The sequence below is a fragment of the Cheilinus undulatus genome, linkage group 9 (assembly GCF_018320785.1).
Source record: "Cheilinus undulatus linkage group 9, ASM1832078v1, whole genome shotgun sequence".
Taxonomy (NCBI): domain Eukaryota; kingdom Metazoa; phylum Chordata; class Actinopteri; order Labriformes; family Labridae; genus Cheilinus; species Cheilinus undulatus.
The window spans coordinates 32,694,142-32,712,560 of NC_054873.1; the positions used below are offsets into that span (position 1 = coordinate 32,694,142).

General features: G+C 38.6%; 1 protein-coding gene across 3 annotated transcripts in view; it reads left to right on the top strand.

Moving 5' to 3' along the window:
• Positions 1-1,852: 1,852 nt before the first annotated feature.
• trim44 (tripartite motif containing 44) overlaps positions 1,853-18,419 on the top strand; it is an 88,643-nt gene continuing 72,076 nt past the window's right edge. For 2 of the 3 annotated variants that reach the window (XM_041796317.1, XM_041796315.1), the window contains exons 1-3: positions 1,853-2,158; positions 2,952-3,616; positions 4,929-5,006. In XM_041796317.1, coding sequence (XP_041652251.1) covers positions 2,990-3,616; positions 4,929-5,006 — 705 coding nt within the window. In that variant the 5' untranslated portion in view covers positions 1,853-2,158; positions 2,952-2,989. The remainder of the gene's footprint in view (positions 2,159-2,951; positions 3,617-4,928; positions 5,007-18,419) is intronic. The other variant, XM_041796316.1, reaches the window with a different exon arrangement.

The window sequence follows — 18,419 nt, forward strand, 5'->3', positions numbered from 1 at the left end:
TTTCAGTACTCAGATCACTTTTTGTTTAAACGAGAACGAAATGCAGTAGTTTTACAATTCAAGTCATCATGGTGAAATGTGGATTTTTTCATCGAATCTGCTGTGCAGCCATTCCAACCACACATGGTAATTACGCACACTGTTTGTATAATTGTCTCCTTCTCCCTAGTTTGTTGTCAGATTGTGAGCATGTTAAAGAGCTGTGAAGGTTTTGTTACATCTGTAAGTGGTGTTATTAGGCCACTGAGGAAGATTATGGACCGCAAGTTAGGCTTTACAATGTTAGTAGAGTGTACAAAAGCAGATGAGCTGCTGCTATGCATCATTTTAACAACTAACAAGTGGAAAAAAAGGTTAGGGTTTTTGATATTTCATAATGCAAAAGTACTCTAACGCGTTAGTTTAATCAACGTAGTAATGGAACCAACTATTTTTATCAGTTTGTAGCGCAGTAATCTAATGAATAAGTTTCAAAGTAATGCTAACCAACACCACAGAGTGGTGTAGTGATGACGTAATTTTGTAGGCAAAACCCAGAAGTTAGCGTCGCATGGGGTCCTTCAGCAGCGAGCCTGTAGGATTTTTTAGTGGGTTTTTGGGTCACTGCTAAAAATAAGATCTGTGCTCAATAAAAGTGTATTAAACTTACTTATAATATAAGCATCCTATTTGGTTCATAACTACAATAAAAATGTAATGTCATGCATTATTGAACAACAACACGCTTGACTGAATTTAACATCATCGCCCATGCATCTCATGCAAGGTTAAAAGTGAGGGGCAGGCTCTGTTGCTGCGCGCAGCGTGATGATGTATAATGGTCCTGACAAATTCTGTAGTAGCTGCCAATAAGTAACTTATTAAGATGCAAAAAGATAAAAAATTGAAAAGTGGGGCACTTTGTAGATGTATTTTATGTCACAGAAAAACATCATTGAAATCTCTTGAGCTTGTGTTCACCACAGACCTTATTTCAGGCATTTAACCAAATGTTTGAGGTCTATATCCTTTTAATACAGTGAAACAAGATATTTAGGCATGATATACACATTTTACATCACTATGGCTGCAAGGACAAGCTCCAGTGGCTTGGGTGTGCTGAAAGGGACAATAAAACGTAATAAAATGAAATTAATCCAACTAATTCAGGACCTTTCTTAATTGTGAATAATGCATTAGCAGGTACAGCCCTTTAGTATATTATTATCTGTTATTCATGTGCATTATCTGCTATATAAACTAAACAAAGACCATTGATTACAACAATGGCAATGCTAACTTGCTTCTGTCATGAAAAGTTGATCTAAATATCAAGAAATAAATAATTAAAATGTTAGCGCAGGTTAATTGTTGAGGATTTTAGAATTAGCGTTAGCATGTTTTGAAACCATCTAGCTAGTTTTTGCAAACAAACCATTGGCGTTAAGACCATTTGTAAGCTTCAGTCGAGTGCGTTAACACTTCAGATACAATTAAAGTATTGTTTAACATGGTGAAAGTAATAACACTCTACTTCAGCAGCCTTTTCTGACGTTACTGGCTATAAAAAGTCGCATTTTAAGCTAGCTTTCGCATGAAACCGGCAAGCTAACGCTCATTAGAGTAATCACACTGACTCTGAATGGCTGACATTTAAACTACTGTCACGTATTTAGAGCAACTTGGGGTAAAGTTTAACAAATGCAGTGTTATAAATAAACTCTGCCCTTTTAAATATCAGTGTTAAGGCAGCATTTATGAGGTTTGCTTAAGTTGCTGCATTATTACATACTGTCACACTGTGAGTCTTTCTATCTGCCTCCTGTTCAGAGTCTCCCTGCATCTGCTTGTCAAACGGGTTTTCACTCTCCAACCTCTGTGTGTCTCTGCAGCTCCCACACATACTGGAGACTACAGGCAGGAAGCAGAAAGAAAGAAGACGGGGGCAGATGAAAATAAGGAAGTAAACGATGTCGGATCGAAGCTGGAGGATCCCCCCTGTCTGCTGAAAAGTGAAAGCATATCTGTCGGCAGCTTATTAATAGATTTCAAAGCACAGCGGCAGTGCTACGGAAGTTAGCCGTCAAGCTAATTCCTCCAGCTCTGACTCCATTTTATCTCAAAACAAACAGTAGACACGAACAAACAGGAAAAAAAGGGGGAAGGAAGACACAGACAAGTAAGTACACTGCAGTGAGTTTGAAACCTGGTGAACCCCACAGAATAATGAGGGGGGCGCTTGTGTGTTTTGGTGTGGGGGGTAGACAGGTAGTCTGAGAATGTGTGAGTCAGAGACAGAGAAATAGCACAGAGGTGTGGGGAAGAGGAGGAGTTTTCTGTGCATTACAGCACTTTTCTACCGGTTGTTTGTGTCAGCAGTGAAAAAGAGTACACAAACAAAGCTCAGGAGAGGAAGGCTTGAGGAGAAAGAGAAAAAAAAATGTCTGAGTGTGTATCTATGCACAAAGCACGCACAGTGGACTCCTGATTCTTTCAGGTTCACTCCTGCAGAAGTGGAGGGTGGGAGGGAGCGCAGTGGAGACAAGAAACAAACAAGACATGAAAAGGTCAGGGCCCGGTGACACATACAGAGTGAGGTGAAAGAAGGAGAGCGTGGGTGTTTGGTCATGCTGCGGGTACAGCAGTTCCCACTCAGCACTTTATGTTTGTGAGTCAGTAAACAAAGTGAGTGTGTTTGCATACAAAGACAGTCTAGTGACTGCAGATAGGATCCCCCTGTTTATTGCCCTTGAGAGTTTTTTAGGTGTACCTTGTTTGATATTGTTGTTTTGAAGGTTGTTTCCTGTGTTTCCTTTGGCCTTTGGCTCCCTCCATACATCATCTGTTGTGGGAATATTATATCAGAGGGGATTAGTCCTGAGGATCTTGGACTTTCCCCTGTGCAAATTTGAGAGCTGTTCACAGAAGGTCACAGCTATTAATAACCTGTCCTCTCCTCTGTCTCCTACAAGACTTACTCCTCTTATCCCCAGAATTATTAGCAGCCGCCATGGACCACAAAGGGGAAACCCAGGAAGGAGCAATGGGGTTGAAACAAGAGGAGCTGCCACAGATGGATGGGTCGTGTGATGCATGCGAGCCTGACGAGGCCCAACCGGCCACACAAGTTTGCCACATCTGCAGCTTTGCCTTCTGCCCTGTCCATGCTGACAGACATTCCACAAGCACACATCACCCGCTGCTGCCATACAACCATGAAGGGACACAAGCTAACAGACTTGGCGCAAATAGAGACTCAAGAGGTGCAGCTGATGATGCTGCAGGGGCTGAAAGAGCAGCAGAAATGGGCGCAGATCAGGCAATGGCACTGCTTGGAGATGCAATGGCCAATGCAGCCGTATGTGATGAGAATGCAGGGGAAAAAGATGCAGCTCTGGAGATGGAAGCTGAGGTGGGTGGTGAAGCAATGGGTGCAGAAGCAGGGCAGGAGGCTGCTGGAGAGGCCGGGAAGAGGGACACTGTGACAGTGGAGAGACTGCGCTGCAAGGAACACGGACAGGAAGGCTCCCTCTACTGCAAACCAGATGAAAAGATAATCTGCGTGGTGTGTGCTGTGCAGGGCGAGCACAGAGAGCATGAAATTATCACATTGCACGAGGCCTACGTGTGGCAGAAGGTGAGTAGGACACTCAGAACCTTAAAGGTAAGACAGAACTGCTTGGATGGAACAACATCTGCAGCTTAGACATTATGTATTCAGAGCATCGCCTATCCAGTTTGCATTTCTAATTCAGTATTAAGTAGTATGCCAATAGCTGAAGGCCCTATAGTCTGTAAGTCAACTCACCAGGGCTTGGTGAGAGCTCTGTGTGCTATTTTAACCTAACAATGTCTCCTGATCTCCTGGCATCATTATTACATTTTATTAAACGCACAGATAAATGTTACAAAAAGGAGAATTAAAATTAAACGCTATGAGCATATCCAGTTGGTTTGGTGCCATTATTTCTTCAGCCTGCCAACATCTTCCAGTTGGTTTTTTGCTCCCACTGGATTTAAAATGTCCAGGGACTCACCAGTCTCTCACTGCAGATGGTCCAGTATGCTGAAGAATTTCTCCATTATCATCATCAGTGTCGGCTCAGTTCTGCTCGGCGTAGTGTTTGGGATGATTACAGCACCATTTAGAGTTTGATCTTATCAGCACACTGAACACACTCGGACCGTGTTATTGCGCAGAGGACCAATTAACTGGGTGTGATAGCATCAGAAAACAGGACTTAGTTTGGGATTAATATTTTGAGCAGTCTAGGGGTTTGTGTACGCAATTGCTAAAATAAACTGGGACAGAAAAGATCAGCAAGAGCTTCTTTTATAGACCCTTGCAATAAAGGTCTGTGCATTTAACTTTGGTAGTAATGACCCTCATTGTTTGTGGCTCCAAATTACAATCCATCCTCTGCCCCGTGGCCGTGCATCTGAAAAACAAAAGTGGAGCAGCGCGCTTCGCTGGCTTCACTCTTACATCACAGCCGCATGTCGATTGATGGGAGACAAAGGGTCACACACAAAGCCTTGGGCCGCATTAGTTACTCTAAACTTAGTCTGGCTTCTGTCATGCATCCTGGGTCTGTGTATTCATGGAAAAGAACCCTTCATCTGTAGGAGGATTTCCTGTTGCGTTGAGAATCAAACTTTATGAGAAAATGCATCCTGTGGTTGACTCAAGAATTTAATATATCTTTTCTTGTGTGTCTAAACAGGACACTGAGATATTCTTCTTCCTGTCAGTATGCACAGGTTTTGTATAGAGTACAGTATGACCTAATTTCGCATATCTGTAAATGATTAATGGCATAATGAAAATATAATAACTGTCTGCTTCTATTATTGTTCTAGTCACAGAAAAGGAGTCACTGTGTTTGTGTTGTGTTTTAGGCGGTGGCATTCTCTGTCGTGTTTACTCTGTTTGTCTGCCCCTCCTGTAGAGCAGACCAGGTTATGACCTGCTGGGCTGCACACAGCAGATGGCTGAGAATGTCAAGACCAAGTGGACAAACCCTGAGGTGAGTTCAAACACCCTTACTCAGTGCATACAGACCACTGAGTCCAATCCTGCAGCTTAACAGGAAGGGACGTTTTTGGAAAACTTTTCCCAAAAGACTCGGACTGTTCTCAATTAGTAATGAGCTCCAACCAACTCTTATCAAACGGAATGAGAATTGTTCTGCAGCAATGAAAGGCAGATTTGACCTCCTTGCTAGGAATGACAGCAGGCTCTGTGCATATTGGATTGATCATTATGTGATTGCGCCGTGCAGTTTGAATTAATTTGCTGATGGTTCTCTGACAAGACTTCTCTCAGTGCAGTGTGAAGATGTTGACATTAACTTTCATCATTTCACACAAAGTGAAAGAAGTAAAGCAGATATGATTTCTGCAGTTATCCATAACATATGAAACTTGCCTTTATGGGTGATGGTAGTAGAACCCATATGTATGCAATAGTTTACAGCTGCTTCATATTTGAAGCTTGTGTAACATTTTATTTGCTGGCTATGAATCAGATTGATTTTGATACAGATGTAACAATAAGACAGAAGAAAGGTAACAAAACCATCAGCATAAAAATTGACTATTTCTATCCACTTATGTTTAACTGCCATGGGGGAGCCATCAGATGAAATGAGTAACTACACACTTCAAAACAGCCTTTGCTTTCATTTTCCAATAAAGAAATTTGCAGAGAGTTATAGATTTCACTGGTAAAAGATGTTTTTGTTTTGTTTGTTTCTGTTCATGATAAAAGAAAAAAATATAACACTACTTATATGTGTAAAAGACAAAAGAGAAAAGCTCAGTGAGGACCCTTAGAAAGAAAGATAAACAGACAGATGAACAGACGTCTGACCTCTTTGTCAGTTTTGGGCTACAAAAATAACAAAAACATAGATTTCCTCACAGGAGATTTAATAGTTTGTAGGTTTACTTTGTTTTTGTTTAATTTTCAGGGGAACTTTAATAAAATGTCAGGGTTTTTTGTTGTGCTTGTAGCAAAGGAATTCTATCAATCAAACATGTCTGCTACAAGGTTTATTTACCTAACAGCATACCACCATTTTAATCAAATGCACAAGTCTGACCTTATGAGGTAGAATGGTTTTGTGCCGCATGTATCCCAGCAGCATCCCTTGCAACAGAATGAATGGAGGCAAAGGCGCATGTCTCAGCACTGTCTTTATCACAATGCTTGTATACTGGTATATTTGTCGCACCTGTATACAGGACACAGCCAACTTTTTAGAAGGAAAAATAAGTATTAGACATCATCATTGGGTTTTACAGTACTTGTGATTTTGAATGATGTCTAAACATGATGGCCACACATCTTAGAAGACTGATTATCTATTATCATATATTTTGTAAGGTTGGGTATAGGGATGCAGAGTATTATTGACATAATATGGGTATCAGCATAATAGCTTGAAAAGAAATGATCAGTATCAGAAGATATGACAATTTCTGACAATGTTTACTGGCCAAACATCTAAGTAAGGATGTGCATTTCAAACAAACTACTATTCAAATGTTATTTTCAAGAAGGGAGGAGGAAGAGGATTCTAAGGTGGTCCTGAGCTGTACAGTCATGTGCAAAAGTTTTATGCATGGAGGGTGCTAAGGATTTGTCATGGAGCCCAATGGGCCACAACCTAGGGCTGTGTGTTGCTTGGCAACGGCATCTCTTTTGTCTGGGCCTTTTCAACCCTGGTGATATGGCTGGAAATCGTCGGCGGTTTTCAGGCCCTTGGGTCATCCACAGTGCAACCAGGGGCTTGTGGCAACCCCACTACCCACCCGGGGCAGTACAGTAGGCCATGCCACCTCACCACATCCACTTGCGCCACCCTAAAGGTTTGGACTTTGTTGTTTTTTCAACAGATTATTTTCCCATTCCCCTGATAATATGCAAAGTCCAGAGCATGACTAGGGTTGTGTTAGTCCTCCTTCCTGCCTAGTTGTGCCCTCAGGTAGCTCACTCACATCTACATATACTATAGCCTCAATTTGGCCCAAACGTGCCTAAAAGTTCTGAACAGTACTGTACATCGGTGTTTACTAACACATAATGGAAACAGGCTGACAGATTTCGCATTGCTTGTACTAATTTTTACATAGAAAACAATCAGTCTAACTGACAACACTAAGATAGATATTTTTTGGTCATTTACATTAATGTATTCAGTAAAATAGACCATTCCTCTGGTTAAGAGAAGTAAAGTTTGTTTCTCTGCACCTCAGTGATGTTACCATATGCGTATCATGTACAGGCAAAAGTCCAATACCATGTATCCTTCGTTGAGTATTTTAGGTGTTTCTTACAACAACCAGACACACAGCTTGTGTGCACAGTAGTTTCCATTATGAATTAATCTATAATGTTTGCTGGGTTAGCCCAGGTTGCTATTGAGGTCATTTCTCATCCCCAACACTGATTTCATTAATGATTCAGCAAACATGCAACCTTCCATCGCTTTATATTCACTGGTAACTAAAGCCTTTTTTCGTCTTCCCAGTTAGCTTTTTCTAGTTGCCAGCATTTGCATCATTTTACTTCTCTATTTCTATGGGACAACACTGAAATCAGATTTTAAATATTTATCAATGCGTTTTATTTTATTAGAACATCAAGGAATTAAAAATACTGACCTGAAACTGTTGCTACTGAGTTTTAAAAAGCAAGGTGCCTGTTTCAGCTCCAGTTCTTTCATTATTTTATCACTATATTGGGAATTTGTCTACTTCAGTAAAATAATGGTTTAAGGCTGGCATAAGGAAAATGTGAGTCCTCTGTCAGTCTTATCAGTATGAATAATTACACCAAGCCTTCTCATTAAACTGACAAATTAAACCTGTGAACCCTGCAGGTCCATTTTTTCTTCAAGTTTAAATGAAGTTCTCTATTAAGTTGCTCTTATGCCTGACTTTCCAAACTAACGAGCTGCTCTCATTTTAGCACCTTGAATGATTTGATTTTTTTCCACATGCCTGTAGTTAAAAGAATTTTTATAAATGAAAAAAGCATTTTGAATAAATGGAATATGTTGACAGGTTAAAAGCAATTTAAAGTCAACTAAATTCTTGGTAAAGTTTAAAGAAAAGACTCAGTTGAACTGGTTTAAAGCCACGGGGAGCCATAACAGCACAAAAAATGGCTCATTTCTTATTCAGTGAGCACAGCAGTAAGCACTGCAGCAGTGTAGACACTGCAGCGGTGAGACAGCAGTCTAGAATGAGATAAAGAGGGATTAAACAGGATTATGTCATAAAGGCATTGAGTAGTAAACATGAGAGTTAATTAATTCTATCCATATATTTATCATGCCAACCCATTCACAGATCTCAGATTGGGCCTATTGGGTTTGTGTTGATATAATTCTACATAATGTGTGTGTTGGGTTTGTGTTGATATAATTCTACATAATATGTGTGATGGCTTTATTGAGTGACTACTGAAACATGTCATTTTTAGGCTTGAGTTGATGTCACATTTTGACTTAGCACTTTTCTTTTAAGTCAGACATGGCATTTTATTAAAACTGACTGTGATTTAGGCATTGCCATGTATAAAGCAGAGACGAGTACTGATGAGAGAAGCCCTGGAGCTGCCTAAAACCCTCTGACAAACATGGCAAAATGGCTTAAATCCTTCTATTCTGTTAAGGGTAAATGTTATTTGTCATGAACTGTGTTTTATCATGAGGGTTGCTAATATTTTAAGAGTCTTAGGAAGTATACATTGCATATTTCACTTTATTTGCTAGTGAATAAATCTTTTATGTCTGAACTCAAGTCAAGTCAGAAACAGGAGAAGCTAATCAAAGTGTTGAACAATGCACACAAAAAATAACAACAACATATGAGCTCTAGAGAAATTGAAAGGAATGAGTCAGAAACAAACAGTACAGACAATCCAGAACAATACAGATTAAGTGCTACCTGCTCAGGCCAAGGGAATTTAAATGCCAACTTATAAAAGTTTGAGGGGAGACTAGAAAGAGTGGCCAGATGGAGCCATATCAGCATGAATAAATAGAATAAATGAATAAATATAAGACAAGAAAAGAAAAAGCTGATGTCCTACTTTACAAATTTCTTTAATTAAAACAATGACAACATTGGTTCCAGGAACAGTTCAAGAAACCTTGAATCACCTGTTGTGGGTGGATTAAGGGATATTATGATTTCACTTTCTGAATTAATTAATTGACTCATAAATTTGTATGTAAAGTTAGCCTCAGTATTGAAGAGTGTCACTTCTCACGATTCCTTACGGTTGAGGTGATGACATGAATGAGAGCAACGTAAACAGAAATTAATCAGCCAAGAAAGAGGGTGACAGCAGGATTAATGCCAGATACCAATAAAGCGATGTTGAAGGATGATACAAGATAAGATGTGAAGCTGACGTCCTAATGCAGTCAATAGATTCATCGATCCTGTACTCTACCTTTTTAGGGACATGTTGTCTTCATTTAATTAGATATCCTGACGATTCATCATACAGTTGTCTTTCAATATATCAAATTGTTGCACAATCATTGTATTGATATTGCGAGCCAAATATTATACTGCATTTTCATCATCATCAAAAATGATGCCATTTTGCCTTTGTTACACCTCTGCTATTATCCCAGATACCTTCTAAGAGGCATAACTGCTTTGCACCACCATTACCCCCCTGTAATGTAAAAGTCCTATCTTGACTGCAAAGGGGCTGTTTGGATCAACGTTATTAAAGTTAAACAAAACTAACTTAACTAAAACTACAATTTAAAAATCATTATAGTTAACTGAAATAAAAAAAACTAAGCTTGACAAAAAACAAAAACACACTAAAACTTAATTTTGTGCTTATAAAAGTAACAAAATAAAAAATAAGAGACAAAATATACTTTTAGTCTTAGACAGCAGCAAAGTTGTATGATGTTAACTTTTTCTGACGTTCATGGTCTCACCCCTGGCAAGTAACCCCTATTGCTGAAAAAGCTTTAACAGAAAAAAAAGGGCAAAAACGAAACATTTTTGCAAAATAAAAAGTAAACTAACAAACCAGCAGTAAAAAATATAATGAAAATGAAACTGAAATTTACAAAAACAGTAAAAACTATATAAAAATAAAAACTAATAAAAAATCCTAACCCATTTTAACCTTAGTCAGGAGGCCTCTGTCTGATGGTCTAAAGACTGGATCAGACTACACGAATTTAGCCAGATTTAAATGTGTGCATTGTCACCATCCATAGTCAGACACTGGCACCCATTACAAACATTTGAAATGGCAAACACTACTTTAGTGTGACATTAACAACGATGCACCCAGGACACTCTATGACTCAGATTCAGCCAAACAAGCATAATGGAATTTTTATTATTAATTCTTGCATCTTCTGTCTAGCTTTTACTCCGTAGCATGACATCAGCACATGAATTCTGTCACTAACCAATAGGATAGCATTCGCTTTCTAAACAAATTCAACATAAAAACTATATTTGAAGTTTTATTTACTGACTGGAATTAAAGAAACATCCCTCTGAGGGACCATCTAGTGACATACAAAGAAGCTAGCATAGCCAACACACATCATGGTATTTATCTAGGTGAATTTAGCGAATTTTCTTGACTTACCAGATTTGTACCTCAAGGTCTAGTCGAAAGATAGTCAGTCCATTTATTCCCCTTTTCAATTGGGACAAGTCCCAGATTGAGTCTTCTTTTTAGTTTTCTTCCTCTCAGAGCACAAGACTAGCAGGGCCTTAGAGACAGGGTGTGGCGCTTGGACATCCAGAGGGACCTCGGATTAGAGCTGCTCTTTCACATCGGCATCTGATCAGGATGCCTGCTGGTCACCTCCCTGTGGAGATCCTCTAGGCATGTTGAACTGGGAGGAGACCCTAGGGCAGAGCCAGAACTTGCTGGAGGGATTATATATCCCATCTGGCCTGGGAGCACCTCGGAATCCCCCAGGATGAACTAGAAAACATTGCCAGCGAAGGGGATGTCTGGGTTGACTTATTTCGCCTGCTTGCACAATACGCAAAGACTGCAGATAGGATCATGACAACAGCATACTATAATTTGGTCAGGTTACACTTAGTAGTGGTTTCAGTATGCTTGCAAATACTGGACAAGATAGATAAAAAAATCATGTCTAATCTGACTTTAAGAGGGCTGTCCCTTAAAAAGAAGGGGAGCCAAGCCTTGCAGGACTCTGCGAACAAAGATGCAACCTAAAAATCAATCAATTAGAAGTCACTGTGAAGATGGGCTAGGTTGAGACTGATGGGATCCCTCCTCTAGGAACCAGACAGACAAAAAAATTTGGGGCAGCTGGTGGGATAGGGCTGGCTGGCTGATCCCAGTATACAGGGAGCAGGGTAATACAACATAGAAAAGAAAATATAGATTATGAAGAGATAGAGGCGTGGAATACTAGGGAAGTAAGAAAAAAAAGAGGAAAAAAAGGTGCATACATTTCATGGTGGTTGTAGAAGAATTGGGAAAGTGACAACAATTTATTTTTAGAGTCTCATAAAACAAACACAGAAAATTAGAGTTACAGGCCGAAATAGTAATCGTCAGCTTATATTTCCAACCTTTTCATCTGACCTTTACCAGGTTGCCTCTGAAAAGCTGGGTGCCATGTTCATTTCACACATAGTTGCATTTGTCTTGCTATCAACCAAAACAAAAAGCTAAAGTTGGATTTTTACAATAAGTCAACCTTGAAAACTGTGGCTGTATTTCCATTATGGATGCCATATTGGGGGCATGTTCTGCTTCTGAAAATGGAACCTGACCGCAGACAGTTATGTGTTAGTCACAGCTACCGGGCAAGCTGTAAGCAGCTACACCTGCTCTTTCAACCTGCCCATACAATGGTTTTAGTGCTTATAATACAGTCTCTGAACCCATCGGAGAGTAGCGACACTCTGGAGCATTTCTCACTACCTGAAGGGATGTGACCCGAGCACAGCGGTATAATGATGAAGGTTAATTTGTCTCGCCTGCAAGAGGTAACGCTTTTGCTTGCACCCATCTGAGTTCATGTCAATTATCATACTGAAATATCAATGCTACCCCAAGGACTTCCTGGACATTTAGTCTGATGCTGTTAGACTGTGGAGGTGTGCTTGCTGTAAACCCACTTACCTGCTCAGTCGCAGGGGCACTGTGTTGGAGACCATTATGTGGATTTGTCAGCGTGGCCTCTCTGCACTTTCAAATGTCAGCGTTCCTTATTATGCATGACAGGCGGGCCATCAGAGTGACTGCTCCTGGTGAAGAAAGATGTGTGCATGTGAGAGATAAAGCGACAGAGAGGAGTTGGATGAGGTGAGATTGCACGTTATTGACGTCTCAGAGAGAATGAGGCGTGAGCAGCTATCTGTGAAGAAGTGAGGAGAGAATGAAAAAGAGTAGAAATGCAAGAATTGTGATCGGGGCTGAGATGATTTCTAATGTTTAAAATGACAACAAGTCAGTAGTGGATGCTATCATTTCTTAGTAAATCTTTGTTACCGTCTCTCAAGGTCTCAAATAGCTAAGTCTACAGTGTGCAGTTCATGTGTAGCTGTGCCTCTGGTACATTAGTTGAGCTCTTAGCCTTTCGTAACATTTATAGTTGTAAAGTACAGACCCATAACCCTCATGTCACACTGCTGCTTGCTTAATATTCAGTTGGCTCAGTTGGCATGTAGTGGGTGATGCTGGCAGCTACATTTAGGGTCATGGCAGTGAATGCCTCAGCTCTTTATACTGCTGTACTGGACTTGTATCTCAGGTTTCAGATAAGAAAGTCCATATCAAAAGTGTAACTTAGACACTAAACTTTTGCTGGATTAATTGCCCCTCTTCTTGAAATGTCACTGGAAAATGTCTGCTGAACTTTATGTTGCTGATCTGTATTAGGAATGCCCTAAGACTTCCACATTACCAACATTTTCTCTCATATCTCACCATGAAAACAAATTAGACTTTGTTCATCGGGTGATTTCTTTCTCTACAGTCATTACTAAAATTTTAACAAGTACAGTTAGTTGGATAGTTTGTTTGAAAAGTCGGGTGTAGGGGCAACTGTCACAGAAAGCCCTACTCAAAATTAAAAAATGGACCTGCAGGGTTCGCAGGTTTAATTAGTCAGTTTATGAGAATGCTTGGTGTCATAAATCATACTGATAAGACTGACATATTTTCCCCATGCCAGCCTTACACCAAAGTGGCTCTATGAATCAGCAGTTAGGTGTATAGGCTGGCCAGCTTTGAATTAATGCAGCACATCATATCGACTAGTACTGTGATTCAATGACGGGGTGGTGTTGGCAAGGCTCAATAAAAACTATGTACTGTTTTACACTGATAGCAAAGCAGGAAATTTTGTGGGAGAATTTTCAGATAAATTTTGTGGGAGAACAATGAATCCACACCAGACACTAGGACTACTAACCTCCAATTTCCACTTTCTCCGCCTCTTTCCGATCTGCTTGCAAAATCACTACCTTTCTAGTCGATCAGCTGTTTTTCAGTCCACCTCTGGTGCATCCCAACTTCTCTCTGCTCCTCTTGAGATACACACCAAGTTGATTTTCATTGCTGGCCATGTCAATCCGTGTAGAGCAGATCGATTGAAACAGATGAAAAAACCTGCAAATCATCTGGTCACTTTCAAAATACAACTAAATGCATGGACTCCTGATAGTCAATCAAGCAACAGGTCATCAGTGGGTCTGTGGATCACAGAGCTTCTATGGTGCCATTTACAAAGAAAAGTCAGCTTTTGAGTTGGAAAACCACATAATCTTGCGTATCACATCACATCCTTTGTAGCACACATACATCTTTTAACTTCCTAATGTACTCACACATGGTTGACGGAAATAAAGCCCTTGCCAAAATAAATGACAGATAAAACCCAAAAAGGCAAAATAATCCACTGATAACATACTGCCTGCGTGAACTTAAGGGGGTTAGACAACGACAAGAAGACATGAGGAGTCATATCTCGCCTTTGGCTTCACCTGCACAATGATAGGTAATAAGGAGAGAGCCGCACTTTTACCACATCATACCTGGTTTAGATAGGTTTTTCAGTGTACTTGGATTTATGTGTTGATGTTTGGTGAGGGATGGGGGAAGTTTGAAAATACTTTCACCTGCCAAAGGAGGCCTGGCAGAAAAAGTTTGGGAACCACTGGGCTAGGGACACCGGAGCACGCCACATTATTGCTACCATGCATTATTATTGACGTTATAGCCATATCCTCCGAAATGGGAGATACATTTATGAACACGACTGCCATAAATTTGTTGTTTTGTTGTTTCTCTTGTCCCTCTCCTCTCCCTGCTTTTCTCCCACCCCTGCCCCTCATACCAGCCCTTTCTAACCCCAGCTCGGCTTTAACAGAAGGCTGTCAACATGAGTCTGATTCTGCTCAACATTCCTGCCAGCTAAAGGGACGGTTTTTGTCGCCAATGTAACGGCTAAATACTGCTAGTGCTGTGCTCGTGGTGATTAACACTGGTCTTTACTAATAATAGGCTACAACAGAGAGTATGGTCTAAACTTGTCCTCTTTTTAAAATGTCTTGAGATAACTTTGGTTATGAATTGGAGCTATACAAACAAAGATCGATTTATTATTTTACAATGGACAATGTACACTGTAAAAAAAATTCCGTTAAATTTACGGTAAAACGCTGGCAGCTGTGGTTACCAGAGATTTACTGTAAAAATTACGGTGAGAATGTATGAGAAAAAACGGTGTTTTCATTCTACAACTGTAAATATTACAGTTCAAACCTGTTTTTTTTTTAACTGTAAATTTCTGTTAAAAAAATACAATATTGTAACCGTTTATACAAGGATTTGCTGTAAAAATAACAGTTATACTGTAACCATATTTACGGTAATTTGCTGTACAACTTACTGTAATTTGATGTAGAAATTACAGCTCTATTACAACATTTTCTACAGGGATTGGCTGTAAAAATAACGATAATGAAACAAACCTGTTTACGGTAAATTACTTTAAAAACACCAGAAATCCTTTAAACCTAAATACAGTCTATCTCAGTAATAAAAACAGTAGACCCATTATAATGTTTAACGGTATTTTATTATAACTACTTAAATTTTACAGTAAATTACTGGCAGCTGCGGTTACCAGAAATTTACCGTAAAAATACAGGACAAAACATGAGAAATTACAGCTGATGTTTGCAGATTTTACGGTAGTAGCAAAATACTGCCCAACTTTAAATTTTACAGTAAATTACTGGCAGCTGTGGTTACCAGAAATTTACTGTAAAAATACAGGACAAAACATGAGAAATTTTGCTAGATGTTTGCAGAGTTTACAGTAGTAGCTTAATACTGCCTTACTTTAAATTTTACGGTAAATTACCAGCAGCTGTGGTTGCCAGAAATTTACTGTAAAAAATACAGTACAAAACATGTGAAATTTCAGTTAATTTGCTAGATTTTTGCAGTAGTGCCCTAATACTCCTACTTTTAACAAAAGATTCAAGCTGAATAAACAACAAGAAACTCTGCAGTTATATGTTTGAAATAAAAACCTTTCAACACATCTGATAACTTTTCTGTATACTCACAAAGCAGTTTAGATCTTGGAAGAAAAAGCTTGTGTCCATATGTATGACAGGTAGTCCTTGGTGTAATGCATGAAGATGAAACAAAGTCACTTGCCCCTAAATGATTCAAGAGTAATGAGTCCAGTCTTGACTGAAGAAGGCCTTCCACTTGGGAAGCTTCACGTGGCCAAGAAACTTTATCTTCTTGAAGACTCGAGCACAGTTCATCAGGTGTTCTACTTTGGACTGGCTCCATCCTCTCTGCAGGAAGTACATATACAAAGCAAAGTTAGAGTGATTCAGTGCTTCAGTTTAATGCCTACACAGATGTAAATTTGAGAAAACTAGGCTCTAATAAGCCATGCTTACAATCAGCACAACAGAATAAAATAAACAGTGTGTACAGTACATATAGATCATTTCTATAATAGAATATGGTGAAGAAACGCAAATGTACCCACAAGTGCCAGCTATTAAGTCAGCAATCACCTAACAACAGCCAATTACTTTTTCCGTTATTGATTATAATGAGACAGTTATGACATATTAATTGCAATTTGCTTTTCGTCTATAGTTTAAAGCTGTGGTGCCCAGGCTTGTATCCACTGAGCTCCCCCCTCCTTCACATATCCAAGAAGATATGGACCCACACAAAAAAGTGACATAGCTATTGCTGTAAAACTAAACATAAATTTGAATTGATGTCATTATTTAAAGCAGTTTTAATTTTGGCAGATATTTTTAATTTTAGTCTTAGTTTTAGTCTTTAAGTGAAATGAATTTTAGTTTCAGTCACATTTTAGTCATTTCTGTCCATTTAGTTTTAGCCCATAAAAAGTCCTCACATTTTAGGTTTTACTTTTAGTCCAAGCATTTATTGTCTTGCTTAATCTGGTACCAAGTCATAGTGGGATGTTCTCTGCACCCTGCCAAACCTGGGGTCCCTGCTTTCTACAGCTGAGAGACAGAAGAGCTACAGCTGCATTGTTTTTTGACAGAATTACCCACAGTGGAGAGATATCATGGATTTTGAATGTCCACTAAAACTACATTACATTCTATTCAAAACTAAACTTAGTTTTTGTCAGTTTTAGTCATCACAGATCTATTTTTGTTAGTCTTAGTCTAGTTTTTGTCATGGAAAACAAGGCTGTCGATGAACATTTTTAGTCATAGTTTTAGTCGACGAAATTAACACTGATTTAAAGCTACACACAATAGCCCAAACCACAAGTGTTAGCAAAAGACCTTGGTATGAACCATTCATAAGGGTTATATTGTGATTTTAGGTAGTTGAACCACAAGATAAATATTTGCAAACTATGCTCTTTATATATATATTTACTTGTAAGACCACCCAAATAAATATAGAATTTGCTTTTACATGTAAATATAATATATAATTTTATATATAATTTCTATATAATTTCTCTTCGGGATGAATAAAGTTATTATTGTATTGTATTAGGTAAGCCTACCCAATAAGCCCAGGCACCATTTAAGCCCACTGGCGACTTTGAAGTCAATTTAAAAAAAAAAAAGAGGGGCCTGTCTTATGCTATACATTATTTGGTCCAATCACACAATTTCTTAATTATATGTCAGTTTTTGTTTGACACCAATCACATTTGTAGATATTGAAAAAGGCCCGCCTACATTTGTGCAGTCTCAAAGAGGCTCAGATAAAGTCGCCTAAAAACTTTGGTGTTTTGGGACCCCTCAGAAGGAACCTCTTTTCAACCATTTTCAGCCACTGACTTGTTAAGTACATTCATATTATGTAATTTGAGAGATTATTGATTTGTTTTTTGTGTATAAACAGGTAGTTTTTTGTAATTTCTTACTATTTAGTTTTATGTGAAAAGATGAGTCATGCTAGCTAGCGTAGCGAGCTAATCACTAGTCAATACATGTAGCCCTACTGACAGATACACTGCTTAATGATTAAAAATGATAAGTACACAAACTAAGTGTTTTCTGATTCATTTTACATAAATCTTACATAAAACTTTGAACAAGAATTCCTTGATAATTCGGAAAGTTTGGCAGAAGAGGAATAACATTGATGGCAAGTTTTACAGCATATTTAGGCTACAGGCATTTCTTTAAACATTTGTTTAATTTTGGTGAGAACATATTATCTTCATTTCCCTGGTAGTCACTGTTGTACCATTTAAGCCCATCTTATGTGTTTCAATATAAAAAAATGAAATTTTGAGGTTTGATAGCTTTTCGCTGTAATCCTGTGTTGGATGTTGTTATACTAACTTCATTAACACGAGTACATCACAGATCACACACTGCCCAGAAGAATTGTTATGTCAGTTAATTTTGCATAATTATTTGTTTATAGTGAGAAAAATGCCAACAAAAAAGAGGAATTACAGCAACTGTCCTAAAATCATCATTGTGACAGCCAAACATTAAATCTAAGTTCAATAAGATATTGTTGATGCACTGTAATGTCATTTAATACTTTTAAAAACAAACACATTTTTTTATTTTGTCAATATTGAATCATTGTTTGTCAATATTAAATAAAATGTTCAATGAAATGTTAAATACTGAAGCCAATGAAAATTAGTTTTAGGCCTACTTAGTCATGTTTGTGGTGGTCCATTGTTACAAGCCAAACATTATAGCCAAGTTCAAAAATTAAATTGTGTTTAACATGTATAACATGTTACTGAATTAATGTATGTTTACTACTTGAAAAATGTAATTTTTTTTAATTTCTGTCAATAAACGTGGTTGTGGGCTTATTTGGAACACACGGGCTTAAATGGTACTTAGGTACCAATTAAGGCCATGCCAGACTTTGACTTTATTCA